Source organism: Rhamphochromis sp. 'chilingali' (assembly GCF_963969265.1).
Source record: "Rhamphochromis sp. 'chilingali' genome assembly, chromosome: 20".
Taxonomy (NCBI): Eukaryota; Metazoa; Chordata; class Actinopteri; order Cichliformes; family Cichlidae; genus Rhamphochromis; species Rhamphochromis sp. 'chilingali'.
In genome coordinates, this window is record NC_137947.1 from 21954621 (window position 1) to 21981213 (window position 26593).

The 26593-nt window shown below is 39.2% G+C and overlaps 1 protein-coding gene across 1 annotated transcript in view; it reads right to left on the reverse strand.

Annotated features, from left to right (window-relative positions):
* Positions 1-1450: 1450 nt before the first annotated feature.
* LOC308388412 (serine protease HTRA1A-like) overlaps positions 1451-26593 on the reverse strand; it is a 30572-nt gene continuing 5429 nt past the window's right edge. Inside the window, exons 2-9 of the mRNA XM_080869132.1 lie at positions 22012-22111; positions 21236-21440; positions 6071-6265; positions 5950-5982; positions 5755-5869; positions 4006-4069; positions 3771-3866; positions 1451-2139 (exon numbers count right to left, since the gene is read on the reverse strand). Of these exons, the coding sequence (XP_080725258.1) occupies positions 1971-2139; positions 3771-3866; positions 4006-4069; positions 5755-5869; positions 5950-5982; positions 6071-6265; positions 21236-21440; positions 22012-22111 (977 nt within the window). The 3' untranslated portion in view covers positions 1451-1970. The remainder of the gene's footprint in view (positions 2140-3770; positions 3867-4005; positions 4070-5754; positions 5870-5949; positions 5983-6070; positions 6266-21235; positions 21441-22011; positions 22112-26593) is intronic.

Below are 26593 nucleotides of genomic sequence, written 5' to 3' on the forward strand. Positions count from 1 at the left end.
ATTTCAGATGGATCCCACCCATTTCACTTAATGAAAAAAGTAAATAACACAAATAGTGTTAATATAATATTGTGATTGGGAAACAGCTGTCACACTAATTAATCTCCTGATATAAACTACAAACTGTCAACATAATACACTGACATATTTTTTAGTTTATCGGAGGATTCATAGACCACAATTAGCCAAATGTTTAGTCACTTTGTTTCCCGTGATTATTTTTGTAACATTTGGACAAACATAACATGGTTGATCATTAAGAGGCTGATAGATGAAACCTAATTACAGTTAAACATACAAACATTTGTATGTATTTGGGCCAGAAAAGAGACAGTCAGTCCACATCAAAAGCCCAGAGGTGGTGAGGTAATACGACCATGTTTGACTGATGGTTCTGAGCTCAGGTCTTGGCAATCTGGCAGTCATGACTTCATTAACGAGCAAACTTTACAGCTCATTCAAATGCACCGTATGTATTCTGTAACCTCTGGATGTTTTGCAGTCTTGGAGCAAGTGAGTCACAAACCTGTGGCATGGCCAAGTGAAATGCAGACATTGAATTTCAATGCTGAGTGTAACATCTGTCCAAAATGTTCACAGCAAAGTTGGATTTTTAAACTAGAACGACAGACTGCAACACTGAGACAAATCCATGAGATGGCAGCAACACTGCTTAGTGCTTATAAATGTAGTATATGTCATTATCAAATGTATTAAAATGTCCATTATGTCATTTAAATAATGTTTAATTACATTATACACCTTTGGGCTACTTGACATTTGAAAGGATGACTTTGTAATATAGCTTCCATGTGCTTTGTGTAAATGGAAAATTGGGCAGTTGGCGAGATAAAGCTCCACAAGCTATTGGACACATGGTCTGCAATTTAAAAGTAAAAACTAGGAAGCCGACCACTGCATGACAAAATATGTTCTACTGTCATTTAGACTTACTCGTAAAGCTGTTGAAGTGCAATTTTATCTTCTAATACATGCAGCATAATAGACGGTGCGTTTGACTTTGTATTGTATAGCTTGAAGCTGCAGTTGCAGGTCTCATGAGGTTTACTTCACTATATGTGGTAAACAAAAAATCTCCACCAAAACATTAAATGTATTTATGCGAGCCCCACATCTGTGACCACTGCATCATGGGTCGGATCTCAGTTTGGCTCGCACTCCTGTCTCTGAGGTCAGTCTGTGGAGACCCTGTCCCAACAATCACACCAGACCACTATCAAGCCCATATGAAGGCAATAAAAGCAAATTTAAACCAGATCCCAACACGCTCCATGTCCCTCTTTCTGTGTGCATATGCACGAGAGAAATTAGTTACTGATTACTTTTTTCAAGTAACTTGGCCAACACTGTTTATGTGTGTATTAAACTGAATGAAAGAGAGCTGGAAAGAGCATTTTTTAAAAGGCAGTAAGCAGAGTGTCAAAGCAAATGGAGGTAAAAAACCTTTATTTTCTTCTCCAGTATACATCACATAAACAACAAAGTATTTCTACAGTACTTTAAAAAAAAAGGGGGGGAGTTTAGAAAACAACAATTTTACAAATATGATTTGCTCAGCAAGTCGCTTAAAATTGCTTCAAATTTCAGTCAGCCTGACTGAGCAACAGTACATTAAAAAAACAACAACAACAACAACAAAACGAGTAAGCAGGTGAAAACACTATGCCAATGACTATTTTTTTAAGGTTTAAGAACACACAGTAGTAGCTTTGATCAAAGCATTAAAGTCTAAACATGAGAACACACAGGGAAAACATAGTACAGCGCTGCTTTTAAAGCATCCGTACAGTCATTCCTTTCAAGGCAATGCCAGAATTTTCCTGGATGTGAGGCACCACCGGCCTTTGGCCACAGGGAGAGGGTGCGTCAGTAAAAAACCCCTCCGATATAAGGTCCACTGGTGATAAGTAAAAGCTAGCTCCAGCAACTGTGGTGTGATTTCTGGAGGGTCAAGGGTCAATTTCAATGGGAACAACAGTGAGGATGGCATCTTCATTGCCACGGCGCACAACCACTTTTAAGGTGTCATCTCTCTTGATGGCGGCGCTGACATCGGTTGCTGTTGAAATCCTATGGCCGTTGATCGAGATGATGACATCATGCTCTTTGAGTCCAGCGCTGGAGGACAGAAGAAGAAAGAATGATTGAGGGGTTCATAAATGGAAAAACATGTGCGAATAGGATGATCTTTGTTTTCGGAGCCCGGCTATTCTAGTTGAGTTTTATGACATCAAGGCACAGTTTTAGCCTCTGAGGAGGTGTACAGATGTTTATCAAGTCCAGCTGTTCCATGTCACCTTCTATCACTGTATACACTATTTTTTTGTATGTTGACTAACAGAGCACAAAATACTGTAAAATCATAGGAACGTAGGAAATAAAAATGTCAGTCCACTGGTTTTATCCTATTGTTAATAAATCCCATACCAATCACTGAACTGATTGTTATTCTTTATTTCCACGTATATGAACTGAAGCTTATATTTGGTCATCCTCCATTGTGTTACATTTTAAGAAAATCTGTGATGTTTTTAAATGAATTAAGCTATTAAAGTAATCTGAATGATCAAATGAAATAAATGTTCATGGGTGTAGATGCCTTAACACATTAGTGGTTTAGTTTTATGACAATTTATACATCTTCTTATGTAATTTAACTATAGTTCCCTCTTTAGATTTCAGTGGAAAGAAAATATAGAGGTGAAATACTCTTCATTTTACATAGCCATAATCAGCTATTGGTAGGATTGTTTCCAGGTCTGTGAGCCTCTAAATCAACAAAAAATAAAAACACATTGACTAAAAGCACACTTCCAATGTAAAAAACAAAGTAGTAAAATGGGGATCACGCACAGACTGAGGCAGTAACCAGCAGTGATATCAAAAGCAGACTCTTAAAACAACTGCTTAATCATAGCCACATGTAAACATAGACCACCACACCTTCACTTGCAACAGCATCAATTAACGGAGCTGAAACTGGGATTTCAGTGCACTCGGTCGCCACAGAAACAATCCCTTCCCTACAGAAGAATCAAGATTCCAAAGTCCATAAACCAACATAACACAGAGTGAGATCAAAAGTGAAAAAAGCAGAGCCTAGAAAAAACAAAACAGAGAATATAAAAGGAACCACAGAAATGTTATAATGCAAAAGGGTGGGTTATTTAAGCAATGAGTAAACACTGATGAAACCTTGTAGGACAGACCACTATATAGTGGGATGGGTGAGCAGGCGCAGGAAAACCACAGTTCAGCTACTAACCTCCCTGCATGAGGTTTGAAGGAAATAGCTGACCTCAGCGTCTCCCGCGCCCTACTCTGCTGGAGTTGTGGTGGTGGCTGATTGGAGTGGGCCGCAATTGTGGGAGGAGGGGGATATTTTAGAGGGCCAAGCACTCTAGACATGCTAGAGTGAGCCATTAATTCACATGCAAGTAGGACAGCTATGTAGGAAGCTCTGGGCATGTGTGCAACCTCTTGATGGTTAAACTAGGAAAAGAAAATTAAGAAAGGAAATGAAATATACTATCTATTTGCATTTCGAGAGGCGAGCAGGGGCTGCGTGGAGAGTGATGAGAGTCTTGTGTGAATTTAGTGTAGATGTATTGTATTACGAGCCAAAGACAATATCCCATAGCTAGAGTCAGATAGAACCTCCATTTGCACTTCACTGAGATCCATAAAGTTACAATCAAGTTAGCTTCTACAGAGCCACTGTCTTTGGAAACTTATAATATATTGCTTACATTGCAGCTGGTGTCTTTGCAATGACCTCCATAACATAAGCTCCCGAGGTGATGTCAGGGAAGTCGCGGAGTCGAGTCTTCAGCTCTTTGGCTAGCCTAATGGTAGGGGGAAAAAAGGAGAGAGTTAAACACAAAATTCTGCAATTCCCTGTGACCTGGGTATAATACAATGTTTCATTTATTGCATTCTGGGGATTGAACACAATGGCTATGTACATAAAAGTGTGCAACTTACCCTGGAGTGAGAGTCATCATCCTCACACCAATATACTTCTTCTTTGCTTCTGTTCTCCCTAAGGCTGGACATAGAATATTCAGTTATCTTCTAACCTGGGTCTCTAGCTACAAACCAGAGACCAAACAGCACTTTTCTGTGTTGGAGTCTGCAGTTTCATTGCCCAAAGGCAGTGCTTTAGTAAAGGAATATGACCAGGGGAATCATCATCATTTTTTCATGCATTCAATGGGATGTGCACTGTGAATTCAGCTCGACCTCGAGGCTAAGACTGTCAAGTTGGAGTTATACTGCAACATCCTGGGGCCTCAGAGGGGAAACAAAGTGGCAGGGACTTTCCCAAAACTGTAGCATATGCACTTTATTGAAAAGACAGCACGTTTTCAGAAGGACTGAGACAATCTTCACCTTTCACCAGCCCTACTTGAGCCATATTTAGCTCCCAGTGTCTTTGTCCCTTTCATCCAACTAGAAGGTTCACTGTTTTTGACAAAGTGAGGGACAGCCAGCATACATTACAAGTGAGTGTCACAACAGGACTTCTAGAGAGCGATTCAAACGTAGCCGAATCTGTGAACAATCTCAAAGGGTATAAAGAAAATAAGAAATGCAGGTTTTGCGCTGTGAAATATGTTTCGAATCTTTGTTTGAGATCCTTTTCTCAGTACATCATTTAGAAAACCCGTGAGTAGCTTTCTGTTCTGGTTCACTGGTTTTACTTAGCGGAGGCATTAGTCATTTGTGTAACAAACAATTACATGAACTCACTTGTCCACCTCAGAATTGGTTCAGGGTATTGCATTCTCAAGGCAGTGGCCTCAGAACAGCATATGCTCAATACTGTCATCAGTGCCACCATGCTGCACCTGTGACCAAGGCAGGGATGCTGGCATGGTGGATGCTGGCATGCATGTCTGAGTTATTGCTGCAGCCTTGCATCTCCATATGAGCATCACCTCTGATCTGATTGGTCTTTCTGGAAATCTGGACAGAGATGCTGAGATAAGCTGTCCACCCTGCTAGTAGAACAATAGTAGAACAATGTCTGACACTGACACAGTAGTGCAGGACTTTCTGGATCAGGAGGATATTCATGCACTTTCTTGGCAAGCATTTAGTCCTGATATGTTTCCTACTAAACATGTCTGAGACAGGCTGGGTCTTCATGTCCACTGCACAGCTGCAGGCTGCACACATCTGGGAAAGGTGAACAATTTCTCAACAGCTTATCAGGACACTTTTGCAGACAGGCAACTGCTGTCAGAGGAATAGCTGTATTATCAAATGTACTTACTATATATGTATTATAGTGCTGGTCTATAAAAGCTTTTGAAAACACCAACTTGCATTTTCCTTTTTGATTTGCATGGATCAGGTGAAGTCTGCTTTATATAGGTAAGTTTCTGAATTTCATTTCTTATGAAACACTACTCAATGAAAAGGGCAAAAAGCATAAAATAAAAACAAACAAACCAATATGCACTGGCACAGATTTTTCTTTTTAGTTTATTGTAATGTCAAAATTCTATTAGGTAATGCTGGGCATGGATTCCCATAGCTCTAAATACAGTGAACATATCGCAAGAGATCACACAAAGATGAAAACGAAAAAAACTCCTGAACTAGTGAGCTGAATTATAGCTCATTTAACTGAGATCACGGTCCAGCTCTCTTGGCTTCTATACTAAAAGTGATTGAAGAGAGCCAGTAAAATGAGAACATTAATAATGTGTCAGTGAGAGCTCATACCTCTGGACTGCCTGTCGTATGACTCGGCCAGGAACTGTCGAATCTTGTCCGAGGGTATGGCAAAGGAGATGCCCGCTGTCACCTTCAGCGTGTTAATCCCAATCACTTCACCATCCTATGCCAGTAAACCTCAACTCAGTGACTGTAAATGGTGAATTGTAGAAGCATAAAAACATATATATAATTCTGGCTTACCAGATTGACCAGAGGCCCTCCAGAGTTGCCGTACTGTGAACCAAAAAAGTAAATAACTTATCTGTAGTAATCCGAGAAAAGAAATTCAGTGAGAAATGACAATTCAGCTTTATTTATTTACGTTGATGATGGCGTCAGTTTGAATGTAGTCCATGTCAGAGTTGCGAAGGCCTAGCTCTCTGCCCCCTCGCTGAGTAGTGCTAACAATTCCTGTAGTAACCGTATTCTGGAGGGAAAATGGGCTGCCAATAGCAACCACAAACTCTCCTGGCCTCAAATCTGACGAACGGCCCAGCAGAAGTACAGGAAGCTTGGTCTGCAAGTGGGACACAGAGGGTCAGTATGTTTATATTTGGAATCCAAGGCTTGCAGGTAAAGAAAGCATTTCTTTAGCATTGATAGGATAGGGTTTAGAGGCGCAACGTCAGCTCAACAGTATGGTCTGCAAACTAGTCCACTCATGTCTCAGAATAATTTGCATTCCTTTTAGTGATTACCTGACTTTATGGCCAAATATGCTGCAAAATCTAATAACACTTCCAGCACCTTTTGTGTTTTGTGCTAATATGCGTATTAGCATTTTAGCAGCAAACGTAAACATGCTAACGTTTCTGTCCAGTCTCTCTGCGCAATAAGCTTACTGTAGAGTTATAGTCTTGAACCCCCCTCCCCCCAACACACACACACAGACACACACACACACAGATATTTTTCTAGCCATTTGACAGACTCCATAAAAGGAATAGGGAATCATTTGTGAAACTAGCATCTACATTTAGCCTACGCTACTCTGTCATCTGCTATTTTTAACTTTTATCTTTGCATCTTTTCAGTTACAAGTTATGCACAGAATAACAGAAAACAAAACAAGTAATGCAGTTAAACTTATTCAGCTATTCTTATACTAACTTAATGCATTCACTTTAAAACTAAACTATATTTCTTTGCTCCCTCGACATCCTCCATGTAAAGTTGAGTAATATGTAAAAAAGTAACTCTGAAAGAAAATCACAAGTTCAGTGTTGCTTCATTTGCAGTCGCTCTGCTGAGCATTTCTCGTGATCAGGTGTTTTATAAGTGGACAGCAGAAAAAGAATTACAGCTAAACTGCAAGTCTTCTAAACATAACCCACTCAATGCAGCATGGTCCTGCTCCCACACAAAAACAATTACCACTTTAAAACCACAGGGGAAGGGAAATTTATGCCAAACAACCTAAAATACTGATAATCACGATGAAAGGCTTATTTGAAAGTGCAGCTCGGCTGAGAAATGATTCCTAATGGCAAATGTGTGCCAACAGACCACAGATGCTAGAAAATGGATAGATATTACAGTCAATAATGAGTACCTTAAGCTATGGTTGGGCCTGTTACACTAGGTGGTAGAAACCAGGCTGCTGAGTGCTTGCCTCAGACACCGAAAGAATATATTTATCCATCCACAGTGACAATTTCCTTCTTTATATGAAATCATCTCTGCTGGATAGTCCATAGTCAAAGCATGTGTAATGCCACATCCACATGGGTCTGTATACAGTTGTACCCAATAACCTGCAGGGAGGCAACTTTCTTAGAGGGGAAAAAAGTACCTATCCCAAGAGTTCCTCTTGTGAATCCATTTTGTTTACTCAGGGTTATAAATAGGTGGCGTAGGAGGGTGAATGTTCACAGGGACAGTAGCACATGTTAGTGTACACAGACAAAGGGATCATATAGGAAGCAATTTGCAAAATTATATCATTCCCAGCACTATATCGGGGATACCTAACTGCCAACGCATGCAAACACTTTCTCTGCATCGATGCATGTTTGCAGATGTAGATTAAATAAAGACATGCGACTCATAAGCGAATTGAAATGCATTTAGAAAACTGAGCTGCAGGAAAATGTCAGAGACAAATCTTTTCAGTGATACCGTGTTAAAGCTTTCTGTAAATGATCTCAGTGCTCATGGTGAAGTTATTATTAGAACATGACAAAGATAGTGAGGATGAGAACCTTTCAATCTTACCTCACATGCTGACAGAGACACAGATATAGAAATACAAACACAACTACTATAAATGCCGCAGGATTAGTTCCCAATTAGTGTGAGTTTGTTTCAACATTGTAGGGTTTGTTACAAAAAAATATGGCAACACGCACAAGCTACATAACTGTACGCACAATCCAACAAACAAGCATTTGGCATGCACATGCACATACAGAAAGACACCTGACACAGGAGTAGCAGTCTGTTTAATCACTCCAGCTCCCCCCTCCCGTCACACTCCATGTGAGATAAGAGTATAACCAGATGGAAACAGGAAGAAAAAGAAACACACACGCTGCGGAGAGAGAGAGAGGACATCAGGTGGATTCAAGTCCCTGCTAAGGCATTTACCCACTGCCTGTCACCATGATTCTGATAACAGTTAGTGATACTGGTTGTGTCATGGTGACTGTTGCTACCTTACCACCTGATCTGACTTTATTAAATGCAAGCAGTTTGCGGCTTAAAAGTTTCTACCTAACCCTGGGTCTCACACACACTCATGCAAAAATCACACTGCATTCACAAAAAGCATGCACATGCAGGGCAAAATGCAGAAGTTGGCTGACATGCAAACAGCACCTAGGTGAGAGGGCAGAGCAAACACAGAGCGAGTGGACTCCCCAAAGTTTCGAGAGACCCCTAGCTTACATATCACTTACTAATTGTTACTAGTCAGCAATCTGGAATCACTTGTGGAAAATCATCTCGCCATGTGAGTCCGCCTCGTCTGACCACCCAAGTGACTCACCGTGCTATTTCAGATGCACTGGTACTTTACCCAAAGACACTATAGCCGCACTTAAAGGAAAGAGGCAAGGTGAAAGAAGGGAACAACAAACACCACAAACCACAGGAAGAGAGTCTGAGAATGTGAGACGAAAGAGTGAATCAAAGTTACGTCAGGAGCCAGCTTATTACCCCTAAAAATATTTTTGGCTTAAGATGTAGAAAAAATAAAAACGACAGCCACGGTAACATTTATAGAACAACAAAAAAAAAAAGTCTGATCTGATGAGGTCTATGAGGATAGATTTTTTTTTTCTTCTTAAATAAAGGGCTCTTGTTTTGTTAGGTTTGAGACCGTTTCATTACCTCATATTATGGCAATGATGCCATAGATTATCCTCTCTTTTCTTGCCCAAAAGAATCTGTGTTTTCCACATTCTTGAGTGTTTAGATAATAGAGAGAAGTGGGCCATCAGATTGAGGAAAGGAGATTTAAACAGCTTTGTTTATGTTACCCAAAGAGGCAGCTGTAAGCGACACATTACTGAGAAAAATTCAAAGCTTTCGTAAAATCTGCTGTCACCTAGCAGAGTATTTGTTCAACCGCCTGCACACAGAGAGGTTTGGCGAAAGGACAGTGAGAAGAATATGCTGGTTGACAACCCCACAGAAAGACTTGAAAATAGCTGTAGAGTTGCTATAAAGGGATTTATCAATGTTTGATGTTAAAGCTTGGGTCGTTTGGAGCCTCATTTAAAAGCCATTACACTAACTACCTTTTTATGACTAGACCAGGTGCAAACTTTAACTCCAGGCAAACTAAGATGGACTGAGGCTTAATAGTGTCTAAGGCACATGTGGACACACATATAATCACTCAGAGAAAGGGAGGAGGTCGCCTAAGCGTGAACCCTCACAAACTGAAGTCTGTAAATTAAATCCCACACACCTGGCACTGCTTAGATATACAGCTAGACCACGTCAAAATACACATATTCAGAAACAGAAGCTCGGGTTGGGTCAGTGCATGACCTGAACTGTATTAAAGCTCATATGCAGTCACATGGCCTCTAATGTTTCCTTCATGCAGGTGTCTTCAAAGCAAGGTGGGCATATTTTACAAAGCTCTACTTTACAAAATTCATAAGTACACTAAGGTATAGGGTTTTACTTGCTGAACTTGCCCTCGAGGTTGTGCTGATGCAGTTAAAAATGTGGCAGGATTCAGCATGCTCATGCAGTACATAACATCAAATAAGGGAATAAGAAGATCACGCTCAGGAGACTGAAAGAGGCTATGCTGACTGTGTTTGTGTGCTTGTGAGCCTGAGTGGTTGCACGGTGTACAATGGACTCGTTTACATGAATGATAGCACAAGTACAAAATAAGTAAATAGGTAATTACTTCACTATTTATAGTTTGAGAAAATTTTGTAGAAGTATGTAAAGTCACAATCAGCACATAAAATAGGCATTTCCCACTTCGTAGGTGTCCACGTCACACTGGGTGAAACCATATCCTTGCTGACACCAGTGCGGAAACCACTCCACTATAGGTTCCATATGTTCTTGAGAATAAGAGCAAACATATGTCTGCGAGATTTGGACACATTTCACTCTGTAGCATGAACGCTTACGAGCACTAAAGGACATCTCAGTTCTGGCTAGACACCGCAAAACTTCGAACTGTGCAAATCACAGTGATGAGAGCAGAGGAGGTCTAGTGGGTTCGTTTGCTCCAGGGGAGAGATCTGACAGCATAATATGGTTCATTTCGCTTTTACTTGAAGTATTTACATGGCGCTCAAGATGTTTCTGTTCTTTTAAGGCTGGTAGCTACTTTGGGGTTGAGCCAACCTCTTGGCCAGTATGTGCTGGAATATGCCATACTTGTGCTGACCCTGAGTATAACAGGAGATATAAAAAATGGATCAAGTCCTCAAGCTTCATTTTTTTAACCATCTATCTGCCCCTAACATTCTCCCTGACCCTTTCCACATTTTCCGACACCGTGTCCGTGTTGTTACTGTTACGGCTCGGATGCCAGTTTTGCCTTTTGTCTTTGGAGAAGCAATCTACATTTTGATTAGATTGACAAGCAACATTATATAGCATTATGTATCAAAAGCTGGGGTAAAAAAGACAGGAAAAAAATCATGGCAAAAAGAATCTGCAGGTCATTGGCAAATTAACTACGATGGCACCTCCCAGAGCCACTGACATCAGTGTTTCCAACTTTGGGCTCACCCGTTTGATGGTAACGTGCAGGTGCTAGCAGTGCATGGAAATGGTTCCAATGAAAAAGAGGTCACTTTACTTCCTGTTTGCCTTTCATGCCAATTATTAGACCTTTTAAAAGAACTACTTCACTAGAACATAAATGTGTCATTTAGGGACATTTGCTAAATCTACTGATTCTCCTAGTCTCCATCTAATTTCAGATGAATAGCTTCTTTGCCATTGTAGAGGTAATTTTGACAAAAAGCGAAAACCTGTGACAGTAACAGGAGTAACGGAGTATTTCTAAATATATATTTGGCCTTGTATGATAAACATTGTCCATTGATATCATTTAAGCATAAGAAAAAGAATATAAATAGGAAACCTTGGATAACTAAGGGTCTTGCAAATGCGTGTAAAAAGAAAAATAATTTATATAGGGAGTATATAATATATAGAACTAAAAACGCGGAAATGAAATATAAACTATATAAAAATAAGTTGGTATTAATATTGAGGAAAGCTAAGAAAGATTACTATAATAAAGTTTTTCAGGAAAACAAAAATAATATTAAGGGCATTTGGAATATTTTTAAAGAGGTATTGGGTAATAAGAACACACCCAAAGTTCGGCCTAATTATTTTATTAATAATAATCAAGTTGTTAAAGATAAGACCGAAGTAGCAAACGAATTCAATTCTTTTTTTGTAAATGTTGGACCTATTTTAGCAAATCTAATCAGGAAAAATGATGATCCAGGAGATGAGGAAGCCTGGATAGGTGATAATAGAATGGTTAATTCCATATTCTTAGCCGATACTACCATAAAAGAAATAGTAGCAATCGTAAAAAATTGTAAAAATAAAAAATCTACTGATTGTGATGGTATAGACATGGTCATAATTAAAAAGACAATAGATTGTATAAGTACTCCTCTTTGTTATATTTTTAATCTTTCGCTACAGTCAGGAGTATTCCCTGACAGAATGAAAGTGGCAAAAGTAATACCATTATATAAATCAGGAGATAAGCATAGTTTTAACAATTATAGGCCAGTGTCTCTTTTATCACAGTTTTCAAAATTGCTAGAAAAACTCTTTGCACAAAGACTTGATAGTTTTATTGAAAAATATCAACTAATACATGAAAACCAATTTGGATTTCGTAAAAATAGGTCAACGGCATTAGCGTTGTTGACTTTTATTGAAGATATTTCATCTGCAACACATAATAATAAATACACAGTGGGAGTATTTGTTGATTTAAAAAAAGCTTTTGATACGATACAACATTCTATTTTGATTTCTAAATTGTATAACTATGGAGTGAGAGGAGTAGCATTGAATTGGTTAATGAGTTATTTAGAGAATAGGTTGCAATATGTTTATTATTTTGGCAATACTTCTGAAAGACTGAAGATTGTATGTGGTGTTCCTCAAGGTTCTATTTTGGGACCTAAACTCTTTAATTTATATATTAATGATATTTGTGACGTATCTAAAAGGTTAAATTCGATTTTATTTGCAGATGACACAAATTTTTATTGCTCTGGAGAGAATTTGAAAGACTTGGTTGAAATTATGATTTCTGAGATGTTAAGAATAAAAAAATGGTTTGATGTAAATAAATTATCTTTGAATCTGACAAAAACGAAATATATGATATTTGGCAATCGTGTAAAGGAGGATAAAGTCATTATGTTTATAGAGGAAGAATTGATTGAAAGAGTTACTGAATTTCGTTTTTTGGGTGTAATAGTGGATGAGAATTTGACATGGAAATCTCATATTGAACATATTAGAAAGAAAATGGTCAAAAGTATTTATATTTTGGGTAGTATAAGAGATTTATTAAATTATAAAACAATGCGTATTTTATATTTTTCTTTGTTTTTTTCATATATCAACTATTGTGTTGAAGTTTGGGGGAATACATATGAGAATACCATAAAACCTTTAAACCTATTACAGAAGAAAGTTATACGAATAATTCATAATGTTAAATATAGAGAACATACAAATAAATTATTTATAGAATCAAAATTATTAAAATTAGGAGATTTAGTGAAATTACGGACATTATTAATTATGTTTAAGGCTAAAAATAATATTTTACCTTTTAAGTTACAAAGAGTATTTTTGATGTGTTCAAGGGGAGAAGAGAATAGAAGGAAATTTTATTTTAAACATCAGTTAGCCAGGACTACACAAAGATTAATGAGCACAACGGTTAGGGGTATAAGACTGTGGAATTCACTTCATTATGATTTAAAGAATTGTATAAATTTACAATGTTTTAAAAAGTGTTATATGTTTAAAACGATAACTCAGTATGAAGAATGCGAATGAATGTGATGTTGGTTTGGGATTCGACCGGAGAGAAATGTCAATATTAGTTTGTTCCTGATTTTTGGTGCCCACCGGTGATATAAGTTCGATGGTAGATAGGGGGCAGGGTTTAATAAGAATATTTTCTTCTTCCTGCTCCTTTTCACACATGGTTGTTGTGTTTTGTTGACAGAAGATGTGGTTGTTTTGTTTGATTGTAGTACCAAGTGTGAAATAAATAAAAAATGAAATGAAATGAAATGAAATATGCCTATAGGAATTATGCTGTATGTCTCAGGAGGTTATTATCGTTTATTTGTTTTTATATGGTGGAGTAGCACAATTCTCCCTGTTCAGGAACCAGATGTTTCTGGTGTGTTATACTTTCTTTAAGCACGCACCCAAATTGTTGAGTATGACAGCTGCAATAAGTTAACAGATAATAAAAGCCAGGAAAAACTAGCTAAAGGTAATGTGTCATCTATCCAGATTAAGAACCAAACAGTTATACCTAGATATATGATGCCTTAGCGTAATTTTGTACTGGATTTGAGATATCTGTCCCCGATAATGCAATAAATATGAGTGGTGTTTACATTTTGGAGCCTATAACAGTGCACTTTTAAAACATTTTTTTTCTGGTTCAGAGAGGGCCTTTGTCAGGTGACAACACAAATCAGCACAATCAGTCTGACATTACATGTTACATCTCTGTGTTAGTGTAGAGAACCGAAAGCTATGCATTTTCCTACAATTTCGGGCTTCTTATTAATTGCCGGATATGTCTGAGGAAATGAAACTAACAAAACTTGTGAAAAAGATTCAAAATGCAATCTGTAGATTCATTTGTTTCCCGGAAGATGTGTCACTGCTGATTTATGAATGTAAAAACTCTAATTACACTTAAACATAAGTAGCGAGTGTGCTTGGTTTCAGAGCAGGGTTTTAAACAGGGACAAAAGCCTGTGTCCTTGTTTATATGCCACTGGAGCAAATGTGACTTTTTAAAAAAAAAAATCTGAGTGGACTAACCTTAAAACACGGGTTCACTCAGCTGCCTTTAAAATAGCTTGCAGTTGTCTCATAATTACATAGCTGAAGATGCATCATACCTTGTGTCATTAGGGAAACAATAAAGGTTATTGATAATCAGCACTGAGTCAAATATGCCGGTAATCCCGTGGGCAAGGCTGTTGCCAAGAAAACAATTACACATCAAAACAGTAGGCCAAGACAATGAGTGTCAACACCCAGTCGGGTAAAACTATGTGTGTCTATGTGTCCATTTTCCTTGGCTCTTTTCCCATACTACTGCATCTTTAGGCCTGGGAACCTTTTTGGTTACAGAGGAGAGAGATGAAGGAGAATAGATGGCTCAGGAAGGGAGGAGGAAGTGATTCATTTCCTTTTTGCCTGTCTCCAAAGGCGACACACAGTGTCTTTCCACTGGCAGAGGAGCGTGACCTCCACGTCCCCGCAGTGAGCTGTCTTACACCCATGTGGACAAATGCGGACTCATACACTTTCATAATGGTTTGAATAACTGCTTTTGTCTATCACCTCTGTTAATTGAGGGATTTCAAATGAAATGTGGGCATCTTCTGCAGAAATATTTACCCAGTGTTACTAATATAAACAGACAAAATAAACAGATCAGTGCAGGCTGCTTTATAGACATTCACATAACACAGACACAGACGCACACAAAATCCAGCCCTGTCCAAACCAACACCAGGCAAATTTCCCAGAGAGGCTGGTTAAAAATGTTGATCGCCAGTAAAAACAGTTCTATTGTTGCATGAGAACACATGGAGAATAAAAGACTTGTTTTACCACAATACAGCACTTGTAAAGCTGAGAAAAAGTTAATGACTCATTAACTTTGAATCTTTTTGAGTCACCTTATCTTCAAAAAGCTTTTTTTCACCCATTCTAGGATTTACACTTACAGTGATATTGATGGCACATTTATAGCTCATCATTTAGCCTCTCGGTGATTTCAGATGTAAGTGGGCAAAAGCAGATTTTAATTTAGTATGCAGGGGTCAGTTTGCACTATCTAAAATCATGACTGCTTGCTCTGTTGCCTACAAATAATACAAAATGTGATGGCCAGATTCAGCTACTTTGTTCACTTCTCTGGAGGCAGTGGCCTATTTTTCAAGGCCTAGGATATCCAGATAGGGGATAATGAATATCCCGCCAAGACTTTCTATTTCATGCCCTCGCCATTGTTAACAATTGCAGTTTAAATTTTAATATACCTGAATAAAAAGCTCAATCACTTTCACAACATCTTTAGAAGATGACTATCATTGAAAGTAAGGTAGAGTTCGGTAATTTTAACATTTTGTCCTCACTATTCCACCCCCTATGCAAAGCACTACCTTATCGTGGTGGAGGGGTTCGTGTGCCCCAGGGATCCCAGGAATTATGTTGTCCAGGGGCTTCTGCCCCCTGGTAGAGTCTCCCATGGCAAATTGATCCTGGGTGAGGGACCAGACAAAGAGCAATTCAGAACACCCCCATGAGTAGAACACCAAGGGAACAGTTCACTCTGCTCGGGATAGGGTTACCAGGGCCCCGGCGTGGAGCCAGGGCTAGGGAGCGTCTGTTGGCCAGGCCTTAGTCCATGGGGCCCGGTCGGGCACAGCCCAAAAAAGGGCCCCACTTTGACTGAGAAAATTGTTGGGCGGTGGAAGGAATACTTCAAGGACCTCCTTAAACCCACTGGCACATCTTCTGTGGAGGAAGCAGAGTCTGGGGACGAGGGGGATGATCGGCCAATCTCCGGGGGCGAGGTCACTGAGGCAGTTAAACAATGCCTTGGTGGCAGAGCCCCTGGGGGGGGGATGAGGTCTGCCCTGAGTTCCTGAAGGCTCTGGATGTTGCTGGGCTGTCCTGGTTGACACGCCTCTCCAATGTTGAGTGGAGATCAGGGGCGGTACCTCTGGGAATGAGAATCAGCACCTACAAATCTGAGGCCATGGCCTCAGCTGGAAAAGGTTGCCCACTCTGGGTCAGGGACGAGTTCCTGCCCCAATGGATGGATGGATGTATGGATGTTCCTAACACACACATCACACACCACAGCCTTCCTGTGGTCAAGTAGAGCTCTCGCACTGGATTACTATACAGAGCTGTAGTCTTAAGGGACTTTGAAGTAAAGAGGTAAGAGGCTTTTTAGCTGCAGAGTCAAAGATAATGCATGGCAGTACATTTGCATTTCATTAAAGCAACCAAATCACTTTCTAATAACTGCACAGATTAAGCCATAAACTGAAACATTAAAAAATATGACATACTGCACGGGACATTTGGAACATTTTGAAGTTCTAACGAGGCAGTCTGTGTTGCTCTCTATCAGCCTAAGTAAACAAATGTCCAACAGGCTTTGGAATCACTTACAGGTATAAGTGAACAGGGGTCTGAAAGACTTAAAAACCTAAAGCTTGATGGGCTCCATCACGCGCATCACACAGTGCAATCATTAACCTATTAGCTCACAAAGTCCTTCAGACATGTGGATCCATTTTCCAGGCCTTGGCCACATCACCCTCTCATTCTCTGTCCCTCTTGCTTTCTCTTTCCCCCCATACTCTCTACACAGGAACAAGTGAGCACAGCACTTTTTCCCCCTCTTTCCGTCCCCCTCTGAAGTTCCAGCTGCTGTAGACAGACTAATGTGTTCCCCAGAGCTGAGGGGCAGACCACAGCCCCAGGAACAGACTGGGCCCTGCTACCATAAACTCTAGTTTCACATAGAAAAAGAGAGAGAAAGAAAAGAGAAGAGATTCATTATACAGTCAGGGAAAACTTAACTTTAAACTTTCTCACTCATAAACAATTGTACCATTGTGGAGTTTTATTGATTATTTTTGGCTGCTTCTATACTGCTGACATTGTAAACAATTAGCTTTTATTTAACTGGAAGAACACTATTGGGGCTGGTAAGCAAAGGCAAATGATGACTGATGGGGGGGACGATGGCAGACTTTCAGCAACAAAATAGCTGAAAACTGACCTCTGTAGCTTTAAAAAATTAAAATCCCTCAAATCTTTCTGAACACAAAAAATAGAAAGCTTAAACAAGAGAATATTTGCTTTTTCTTACTTACTCTGAAAATGAATATGATATAGATATAGCCAACATCACTTTTTATTGATTTATTCATAGACAGTGAATAGGCATTGAATGAATTATTCTCTGCCAAATTCAGCTATTAACATCTTCAAAACTAAAAGATCGTGTCATTTTAATGATATGGATTACAGACTATATATAAAAGATGGATGTCGCTTTTGGATCTGAAAGTCAAACCATTCCTAACGTCCCTTTAAATCTTATTTTTAATAGCCAGCAGTGGATGATCCTCTAGTTACAAAAATGTGTGCTTTCAGAGGAGTCTAGGGGAAAACGATCCTTTGGCTACTTAGTCTGTGACCACAGACTCACCTTTACAGTAAAATGTAGTACAAAGTAGGATGTTCAACAGTATGAGTGGGAAGTCTTTGGTTTCACGGTCAGAATTGCCCCTTTACTCATAACATCCAGTTTGAAAACACTAAGATGCTGATGGTTAAGTTGCTGTGCTGGAGGCTTCACTAACCTTTGGCTACTATCACGATGGCTTATTTGAAGTCTTCCTATTCATACCTCAGATTTTATGTTGACATTACTCTGTCGTCTAAAACTGTGGTAATAAAAGAAGACTATTATGAAGTTGAAATATGTGGTTATTACACTTTAGGTGCTATAATTAAACAACCCGAGGTAATTATTCTGCATGGTTTCAATGTCCCTTTTAATGCAAACCAACTTTGCTTGCCCTCCCGCCCTCACATTATAACAGACTCATCGTCTAATTTTCCATCTAATAACTCTCACTAGTTCCACACGCTAAGTTCTGCACATTAACAGAAATCCGAGTTCCAAATGAAAATCTAAATAATGGTGCCTTTGCAAAGTGACCACAGGTCTTCTGGGGCTTCATCGCTGACACATGGTCTGGATAACTCATTCTGGCTTCATATAAAACAAACACTTCATACTCATAGTGTTGAATGTCTTGAATTATAGCAAACCTACTCAAATTACCTGCTTCTTATTTTGCAGGCAATTTTTAGTAAAGCAGGTTTGTTGTTTATCAAGAAAAAGTCTGATGCATCGAAATGTTTCAAATGCATGTGCAGTGAAAGGTTTCTATGATGATGAAGATTCTTAAACGGCCTATATCTTTATGTTACTACATGTTATAAGTACCAGTCATTCCTGAATCTGCACAGCCACTGACCATGTGCTGCAAACAAACAGGGGAAATCCCCCTCAATAAAGACCAGACTGACTGTCATCAACAGACTGAACAGGTTTTATCATAGAATGAACAAATACAAAGCACATGTCATTGCTCTTTTCTGCACTCCTTGCTCAATTTGTGCACCGAACAAAACCTGAATGCTTCAACCTCTTCAGACTTAAGGGTGGTTGGGGGGGGTCTTTGTAACATACCTCGCTCTGCAATCGTGACCAACTTTTCAGCTGTGTCACAGAGCCATGAGAGTGAGCTCCCTAATGCAGCTCTGCTATGATTCGCAGTCAATAGGCCGTGGCTCTCTGCCACACACTCCTTCACATGAATGGCTGTGATTAACATGCAACGTGGATCCCTCTGGTCCAGTAGACAGACAAAAACGCAGACAGATAGGGACATTGAGAGAACTGGAGAGAAAATGCAACAAACATATGTGCTACAAAGCAATGCGTTTTCTTTTAAATATCAACACCGTCCATAGATTTTTACCTGCCAGGAATAAGTGAGTGTCTCTGCAAATTGGTTGTGAAACAAGCATTGTAGTATCTGTCAGTTGTTTTTGCAGCTTGTTGTGTATGAACACTAACAAGATCTGGACTGACTGCAAGCCAGCTGTGTTTTAAAGACCCATCTGGTTGCACCTGCATGCTCACTTTGCTTCACTTGCACTCTGAGTACTAGGCTAAATTTGGAACACTGTCATTCCAGACTTGAATCGCCAAACCAACAAAATAGTTTTTTAACAGCAGTTTAATGGGAGAATTACAAAACCGTGAGTTAATATTTTTATTCTGTTGTGCTGGCTGTGACTTCAGAAAGCTTGGTCAAAAATACCTTTGCAGACTTTTTCACTTCAACTAACTCAGGACTCATTGGATAAATGCTTATTTGTCAAGCCTTAATTTGGCCAAATGAACTCAGTACAGTACTCAGTGAAACCAATTCAGAGACTTGTACATATATGGCAATAGACACACAAAGGTATGTCTGTAATTTTGTAAAAGCTGTTTCCCTTTACAGTCACTGCAGTATGGGACTAGATAAACAGATATGGTGGGACATTTATGTACAGTCATCAAGGGCATGGAAAACATGCTAATATAATGGTGGAATAATTGTACAGCATTTTAAAAAACAAGAATTGGTTCAGATTTTATCACTACAGTCAAAAGTCAAATATATACATACATACATTTACTTAAATCATTTAATAAGTGACTGAAGGTTCTGAAGGATCTATTAACTTGAAAAGTTAAAGAAAAGGCCAAGGTCTACTAACTTCTCAGTGATCATGATTCATTGCAGCTGGTAGTTTGTCTTTGTCAGGATAAAAAGGATTTGTTTGACTCAATGATCAATGCTGACCAATACTCAGAACAAAAAAAAGAAAGAAAAAAGAACAATGGGAGAGTCCAACGAATTCAGCAAAGATGTAAGAAGACGAATTGCAGCTTTACACAAGTTATGAAGGTGTCTTGGAGCCATTTCTAAAATACTGGATATTCAAAGATCATCAGTTCAAACAAATGTATAAGTTAATCAGAATTGTGACAACTTTGCCAAAGTCTGCAAGAAGAGCCAAAGTGTCACCCTCAGATGAGAGAAAATTGGTTAAAATGCTTAAAAACAACCCAGGAAATACCAAGAAAACAAGCCTGCCATGAACTGGAAACTACTGCAACACCAGCTTTACTGTACATAGAAAAGAAAGTTTTACACCACCATGGACCAATAGGGGGCTGACCAGGAAAGAAGGCCCTGCAACAACAGTAAGCATGACTAAAATTTGCAGCTGCCAACATGCACTAACCACATGTCTTCTAGAGAAACGTTTTACAGTCAGACGAGACAAAGACTGATATTTGGCCACAGCAGCAAGAGAACAAAAGGTGAAACTTGCTAAGGGAAATTAACCACATATTAATAAGGGTGTTTGTATATAGTTGAGCCTGTATAATTCTGACCCTGTGTGGATGACATAAAATCCCAAATAAATTCAAACTTGTGCACCAAATTTAAAGTCATTAAACATGTACATGTACAGTCATTGCACCCTGCAAAACAGATAGTTCAAAGAAATCATTAAAAACTTACCATGAAATTTTAGAAAATACTTCTATACCTGAAAATTCGATATTGTTAGAAGTTCAATAACACCCTCATGTCTGCATGCTAGCTAAGAATAAAAGCCAAAAGGCAATTAGCTTAGATGCGCATAAAGACTGTCAGAGAAATACTGAAAGCATACATTTGTCTCGTTTGTTTAATCAGTACATAAATAGAAATGTCAAATAACTATAAACAAGTAGTTAAATGCTCATATTATTTCTTGGCGAACAGAAGCCAAGTGCATGACTGCTTTGAGTCTCTACTGCCAAGTCTTTACACTGAAAACAAAGCTAATCAGCACATCTGGCTCTTGCTTAATGTTTAATGTAGACAGATGTATGGTCTTATTGATCTTCTTATCTCACTCTTGGCAGGAAAGTGAATGAGGACTATTTCCAGTATTTAAAACTATTCCTTTTATGGTGTGCTTGCTTAGATACGAAGCAAGAAAAACAAAAGCGAACAAAAAATTAATGGTGTTCACTGAGAACACCTCTAACTACCACATCTTCTATATTTTGCAAGGTTTCTAGAAGTCTGACACTTTAACTAACCGGTGCATCGATCTCAATGAGGGCGATGTCTGATTTCTCATCCACGTCTTTGATTTTGGCATCATAGGAGGCGCCGCTCTTTAGCTCCACTTTCACTCTGTGTTTATTGGCCACCACGTGGGCATTGGTCACAATTTGGCCATCTTCAGACACAACAAAACCAGAACCACTGGCCACTGCCACTTCACGCTTGGAATAAGTCATCCTGTGGAGGGAAGAAAGGGAGACATTAGGAAAGAGTAGGAAAAGGTTAGACTACTGGTATTCTTTCCTCTCCCCTTTAACAGTTTTTCCAGAATAGTAAAATAAAGCAGTACATGGTGTAATAGAAGTGTTAAATGCAAACCAAAAGTATGTATACTATATATATATATATATAAACAGTAAGAAGGTGAGTATATAAAGCTAAGCTGGAGAGATGAATAAAACAAGAGACAGATCTAAGTGAAACAACGACGGATGAAGGAGAGACAGAAATCTGAAAATCAGAGGGTTTTGACCTTCAAAAAAACCACTTCACAAGTGATGGTGACAGACAGAAGAGAGATGAGACAGATGAAGAATCAAAGTGTCAAAGAACAAGAAGCAGAGATTAAAAAGCACAAAAATCTGGTCGGATGATTTTTAAAAAGAAGATGAAAGACTAAACTTGAGAATAAGGTGCTCTACCAACTGGTGCAGTGTGTTTAAGTACACAGGTAGGTTGTAAATTCTAGGGTTTTTCAGTCTGCCCCTCCCCAGCACCGAGCACAGACACACAGGTACGCGGCTCATACTTGCGGTAAAGTTCAATGTGAACCACAGACGGAGCAATTTTCTCCACCACGTCGGCAATGAAGTTGTATTTGTGCCTCGGGCTGTCTGGATTGTCTTGAGCTGGAAATACATCATGCACACACAAATACACAAATAGGATGTCAGCCTGGTAAAAACAAACAAAAGATGCATGGAAATACTGCATGATGTAAGAGCTGTGTGAGGATAGAGAACCAACACATTAAACTACCCTTCATCATAACACATCTGGGAAAAGAACAGATGACAGTTCATCTGCGGTTGAGACTGTCTAGGTCTAGGTCTGACACACATGTACTCACTCATTTACAGAGTCTGGTAATAAACCTTACAAATAAACACTTCACACTGACATTTACCCTTATCTTACCCCATGGTTAAGGGTGAAAACAGAGCAGTTCTAAAACCATCCGCAGCTCATTTGTCAAGTATAACACACAGACAGTGTGACACTGTATGTTAAGGGACTGCCAAATTCACTGAATCACCCATCCAGCTTTGGTAAGTCAGGAAATGCTGACTGACTTACCTGCTCATTAAATCCTACTCAAATGACAGTTTAAGCAAGGCTATGAATCAAGACGTCCCCAACCTTTCCCTCTTTGCTTTTCATCCTTCCATCCATAAGCTGTTATTTTGCCACGTACTTTGAACTATTTTGTCTCACAAGAACAATTTTCAGTCATTACTTTCTCCTAGATGACAGAAATTGCAAAAGTATAATCCCCTGGATATCAGTGATTGCACTGAAGGGTAAAGAAACAACAAAGAGACACTTGAGTTGCAGTTAAGCTAACACCAGCATTTAATGAGCATCATGCTGCTGTATGGAACACCATTAAAAAGTACAGTCCACAAACATTTGACAAACTGCAGGAAGTAAATTCTTCTGCATGTGGTTGAAGTCTTGGTGGTCGCAGTGAAGCACCAAAATTTGTTTAGCGGGAGTTTGTTAGCTGTGAAAGTGTTCTGTTAGCTAGCAACCGTATTTATAAACTGAAGATAAAAGATGGATACAGATCAGTTCTGTATCTGAAAAGCAACGCCAATTCAGAAGTCACTTAAACCAGATCTCTTTCTAGTGGACTGTTGCAGTGGGCCACACTGAAAAGTTAATGAAGACATAAAATTAACAATGAGCAGAACTGAGTTTAACTTATCGGAGAGGCCCTTCACTACAGCTCACAACAGTTTCTCATGAGGCCCCTTGGAAAAACTAATTACCAACCCCTGCTGGAAGAAGTCATAAGGAAAATTACTTGGATTAACACTTTCCTGATGAGTATGTGGTTTCCATGTTGGACCCACCCCTTCCAGCACTTCCAGTTCTAAAAGCTAAAATGCTCAGACACTTCACAATGGTAGCTCAGGAAAAAGTGGGCCTTGGTTATAAACTGTTATGTTTTTAACTGAATCATAAACACAGAAAGATGCATGCATGCACACCTGCGACAAGAAGCTCACAGTAGTAGTGATTCTGGTAATATTGTCCTCCCACTTTCCCTCAGCTGAGCTGTAATGTAATTCAAATTCCTTTACACTGGATGTGGACAGAAAACAGTTCTACATGAATTTACTTGCAGTAAGGTTTATGGATTTTTTGCTCATGTTATTAAATATTAACAACGGCAGTAAGGTCATGCTCTTTGGAAAGAGACACTGTTGTTGAGTTAAGCACAAGGAATATCATTTATTTCTAATAAATTAAAGTGAAGTGCCAATATGTCCGAAACTGGACACCAAAACAGTCTAGATGAATGAACAGTGCTACAGTCCGGAGGAAAACATATAAAGTACATTTTGAGGTGAAAATTCCTTCAAGATAAACCCTTTGAGCATCATGAATCAATAATCCAAATCAATAATTTTACTAGAAATTTTTTGAGTTGTGGAGTTTTTCACCTCACGGATGTATGTACTGAAATCCATTTCAGTCTTGCTAATAATTGTCAAGCTATTTCTCTAAAAAAAGTCAGATGCCCACCTCATATTGTAATGAAAGGACAAACGAGGGGCTCACCAAAGTTAGCAGGTTTCTGGGCATCTGGCGATTAAGATTGCCTGTGCAGAATTTTACTATAATCCATCAAATGCTTGATGATTATTTCTGGGTATACGGTGTACCAAATGCTATTCTTAGAGCTAAAAGCCACTGAAAGAAAAAAGAAAACCAAGTTGCTCATAAATAAATGTAACCCCTTTTTTTCCCCCAACCCCGACATATATTTTCCTGAACTTTAAATCAAGTATTAAACATTATAAAGGCCAAACAACCTTCTTGCAATAGTATGAAGAAAAGATGGAAATGTTGGAGTAATTTCCTCCCTGCTAGCTTCAAACCCGGGGGGTTTCGTGGTCAGCTCTGATAGGATTACTGTGAGAGAAAGCAGAGCCCGGGGTCCAGAATCTGTGTTGTTTCTGGAGTGCACAAACAGGCTCCCAGTCTCTTCCACTTCACCATGTTATAATGAGTGAGGCCTCCTTGCACACATGCGGAAACCAGGAACACTCTGCTGCCACTACAATGCCAGTGTGATGATAGCAAACTTATAGGCCTAGTGGTGGTGATTTGGTAGAGACAGGATGTCATGAATCAGCCATTTTCTCCTGAGTTATATAGTGAGATAGATCATTTCATTGCTCAACTGAGCTTACAGCTGAAGCTTAGAAAGACTTTACTGTTGGAAAATTAAGTTGACTTATGAGCGAAACTGAAAAGAAGCGTCTAGATGCCAAAACGTGACTGATTCATCTTGATATGTGGAGAGAAAGTGGGATTTAAAGGCTTCTGATCACTGTCTCATCTAAGTATTGCTCACGAAAAACCTCTCCATCTGCTGAACTGCTGCTATAGTAAGATGGGATCTGTGATTGCAAGGTAATTTTCTAAACAGCTTATGTGTGTGTGACATTTATACATTTAATTAGAGTCATTATAAGGAAAGAAAAGAGGACATGCTTTTGATGGTGTGAAAAGTGGTGCGTTCAACTTCTTTTGAAAATGGGCTTGTTTAGGGTGTCACAGAGTACATTATAATAGACTCAGAAAATTTAATGGGCATAATTTGCCCGCAGGAGCTATTTGGAGATTACCTAAAGGCAATCATTTAGAAGCTAATGTAAAAGTAAGCTGTAGGTCACTAATAAACAAGGCAAATGGCTTTTTAGTTCAAAAAGCAGATTGAACTAGAAATCCAAGTAACATAGCGTTTTTCCTCATAGGCGACAAAACCAACATAAACACATATAATAGGCATATAATAACAGAATGACCAATGATAGACTGAAAAGCATTTTTCATGCAGATTGATCATATAGAGATATATACTCACTTGCCACTTTATTAGGTATACCTGTTTAAGTACTTGTTAATGCAAATATCTAACCAGTCGGTCACATATCACGTGCACATGGTGACACCAGCTGAAAGTAATTCAACTTGAATATAAAAATGGGGGGGTATTTAAGAGACTTTGTATGTGGCATAGTCATTGTCATCAAATGGAGTGGTCTGTTTATTTCAGAAACTGCAGAATCTGCTGGGAAAAAAGAAAAAGAAAAAATCCAGTTCTCTGGATGAAAACATCTTGTTGATGGCAAAGCACAGAGAATGGCCGGACTACTTTGAGCTGATAGGTAAGTCAACAATAACTCAAATAGCCACTTACTACAAACAGAGTATGCAGAAGAGCATCTCTGAATGCACAGCACATTGAACCTTGATGTAGCAGATGGACTAGGGGTGCCCAATCCCGGTCCTCGAGAGCTACCGTCCTGCAGCTTTTAGATGCATCCTTGTTCCCACACACCTGAATCAAATGAATGGCTTGTTATCAGGCCTTTGCCAAACATGATGGCATGCTGAAGAGATCAAACCATTTGATTCAGCTGTGTTGGAGTAGGGATGCATCTAAAAGCTGCAGGATAGTAGCTCTCGAGGACCGGGATTGGGCACCCCTGGACTAGAGCAACAGAAGACCACACCAGGTGCCACTCCTGTCAGCTAAGAACAGGAAACTTGAGTCTACGGTTCAAATCGGGTCTTCAAAATTGGACACTGAAAATTGGAAAAATGTTTCCTTATCCGATGACATGTGATTTCAACATGTGGATGGTAGGGTCAGAATTTGGTGTAAATACCATGAAATCATGGATCTACCCTGCTTTCTATCAGTAGTTCAGGCTGATGATGTAATGGTGTGGGGGATATTTTCTAGACACACTTTGGCCCCCTTCATACCAAGGGGGCATTGTTTAATTGCCACACACTATTTGAGCATTACTGCTGACTATGTCCAGCCCTTTATGCCCACAGTGTACCCATTTTTGTTCCGGGCGCTTCCGACGGGATAATATGCCATGTCACAAAGCTCAAATCACTTCAAAGTGACTTCTTGAACATGACAATGAGTTCACTGTACTCAAATGGCCTCCACAGTCACTAGATCTCAGTCCAATAGAGCACCTTCGCAATGTGATGCAACATTATTGATGTGCAGCCTACAAATATGCAGCAACTATGTGATGCCATAAACCGAGGAATGTTTACAGCACCTTGTTGAG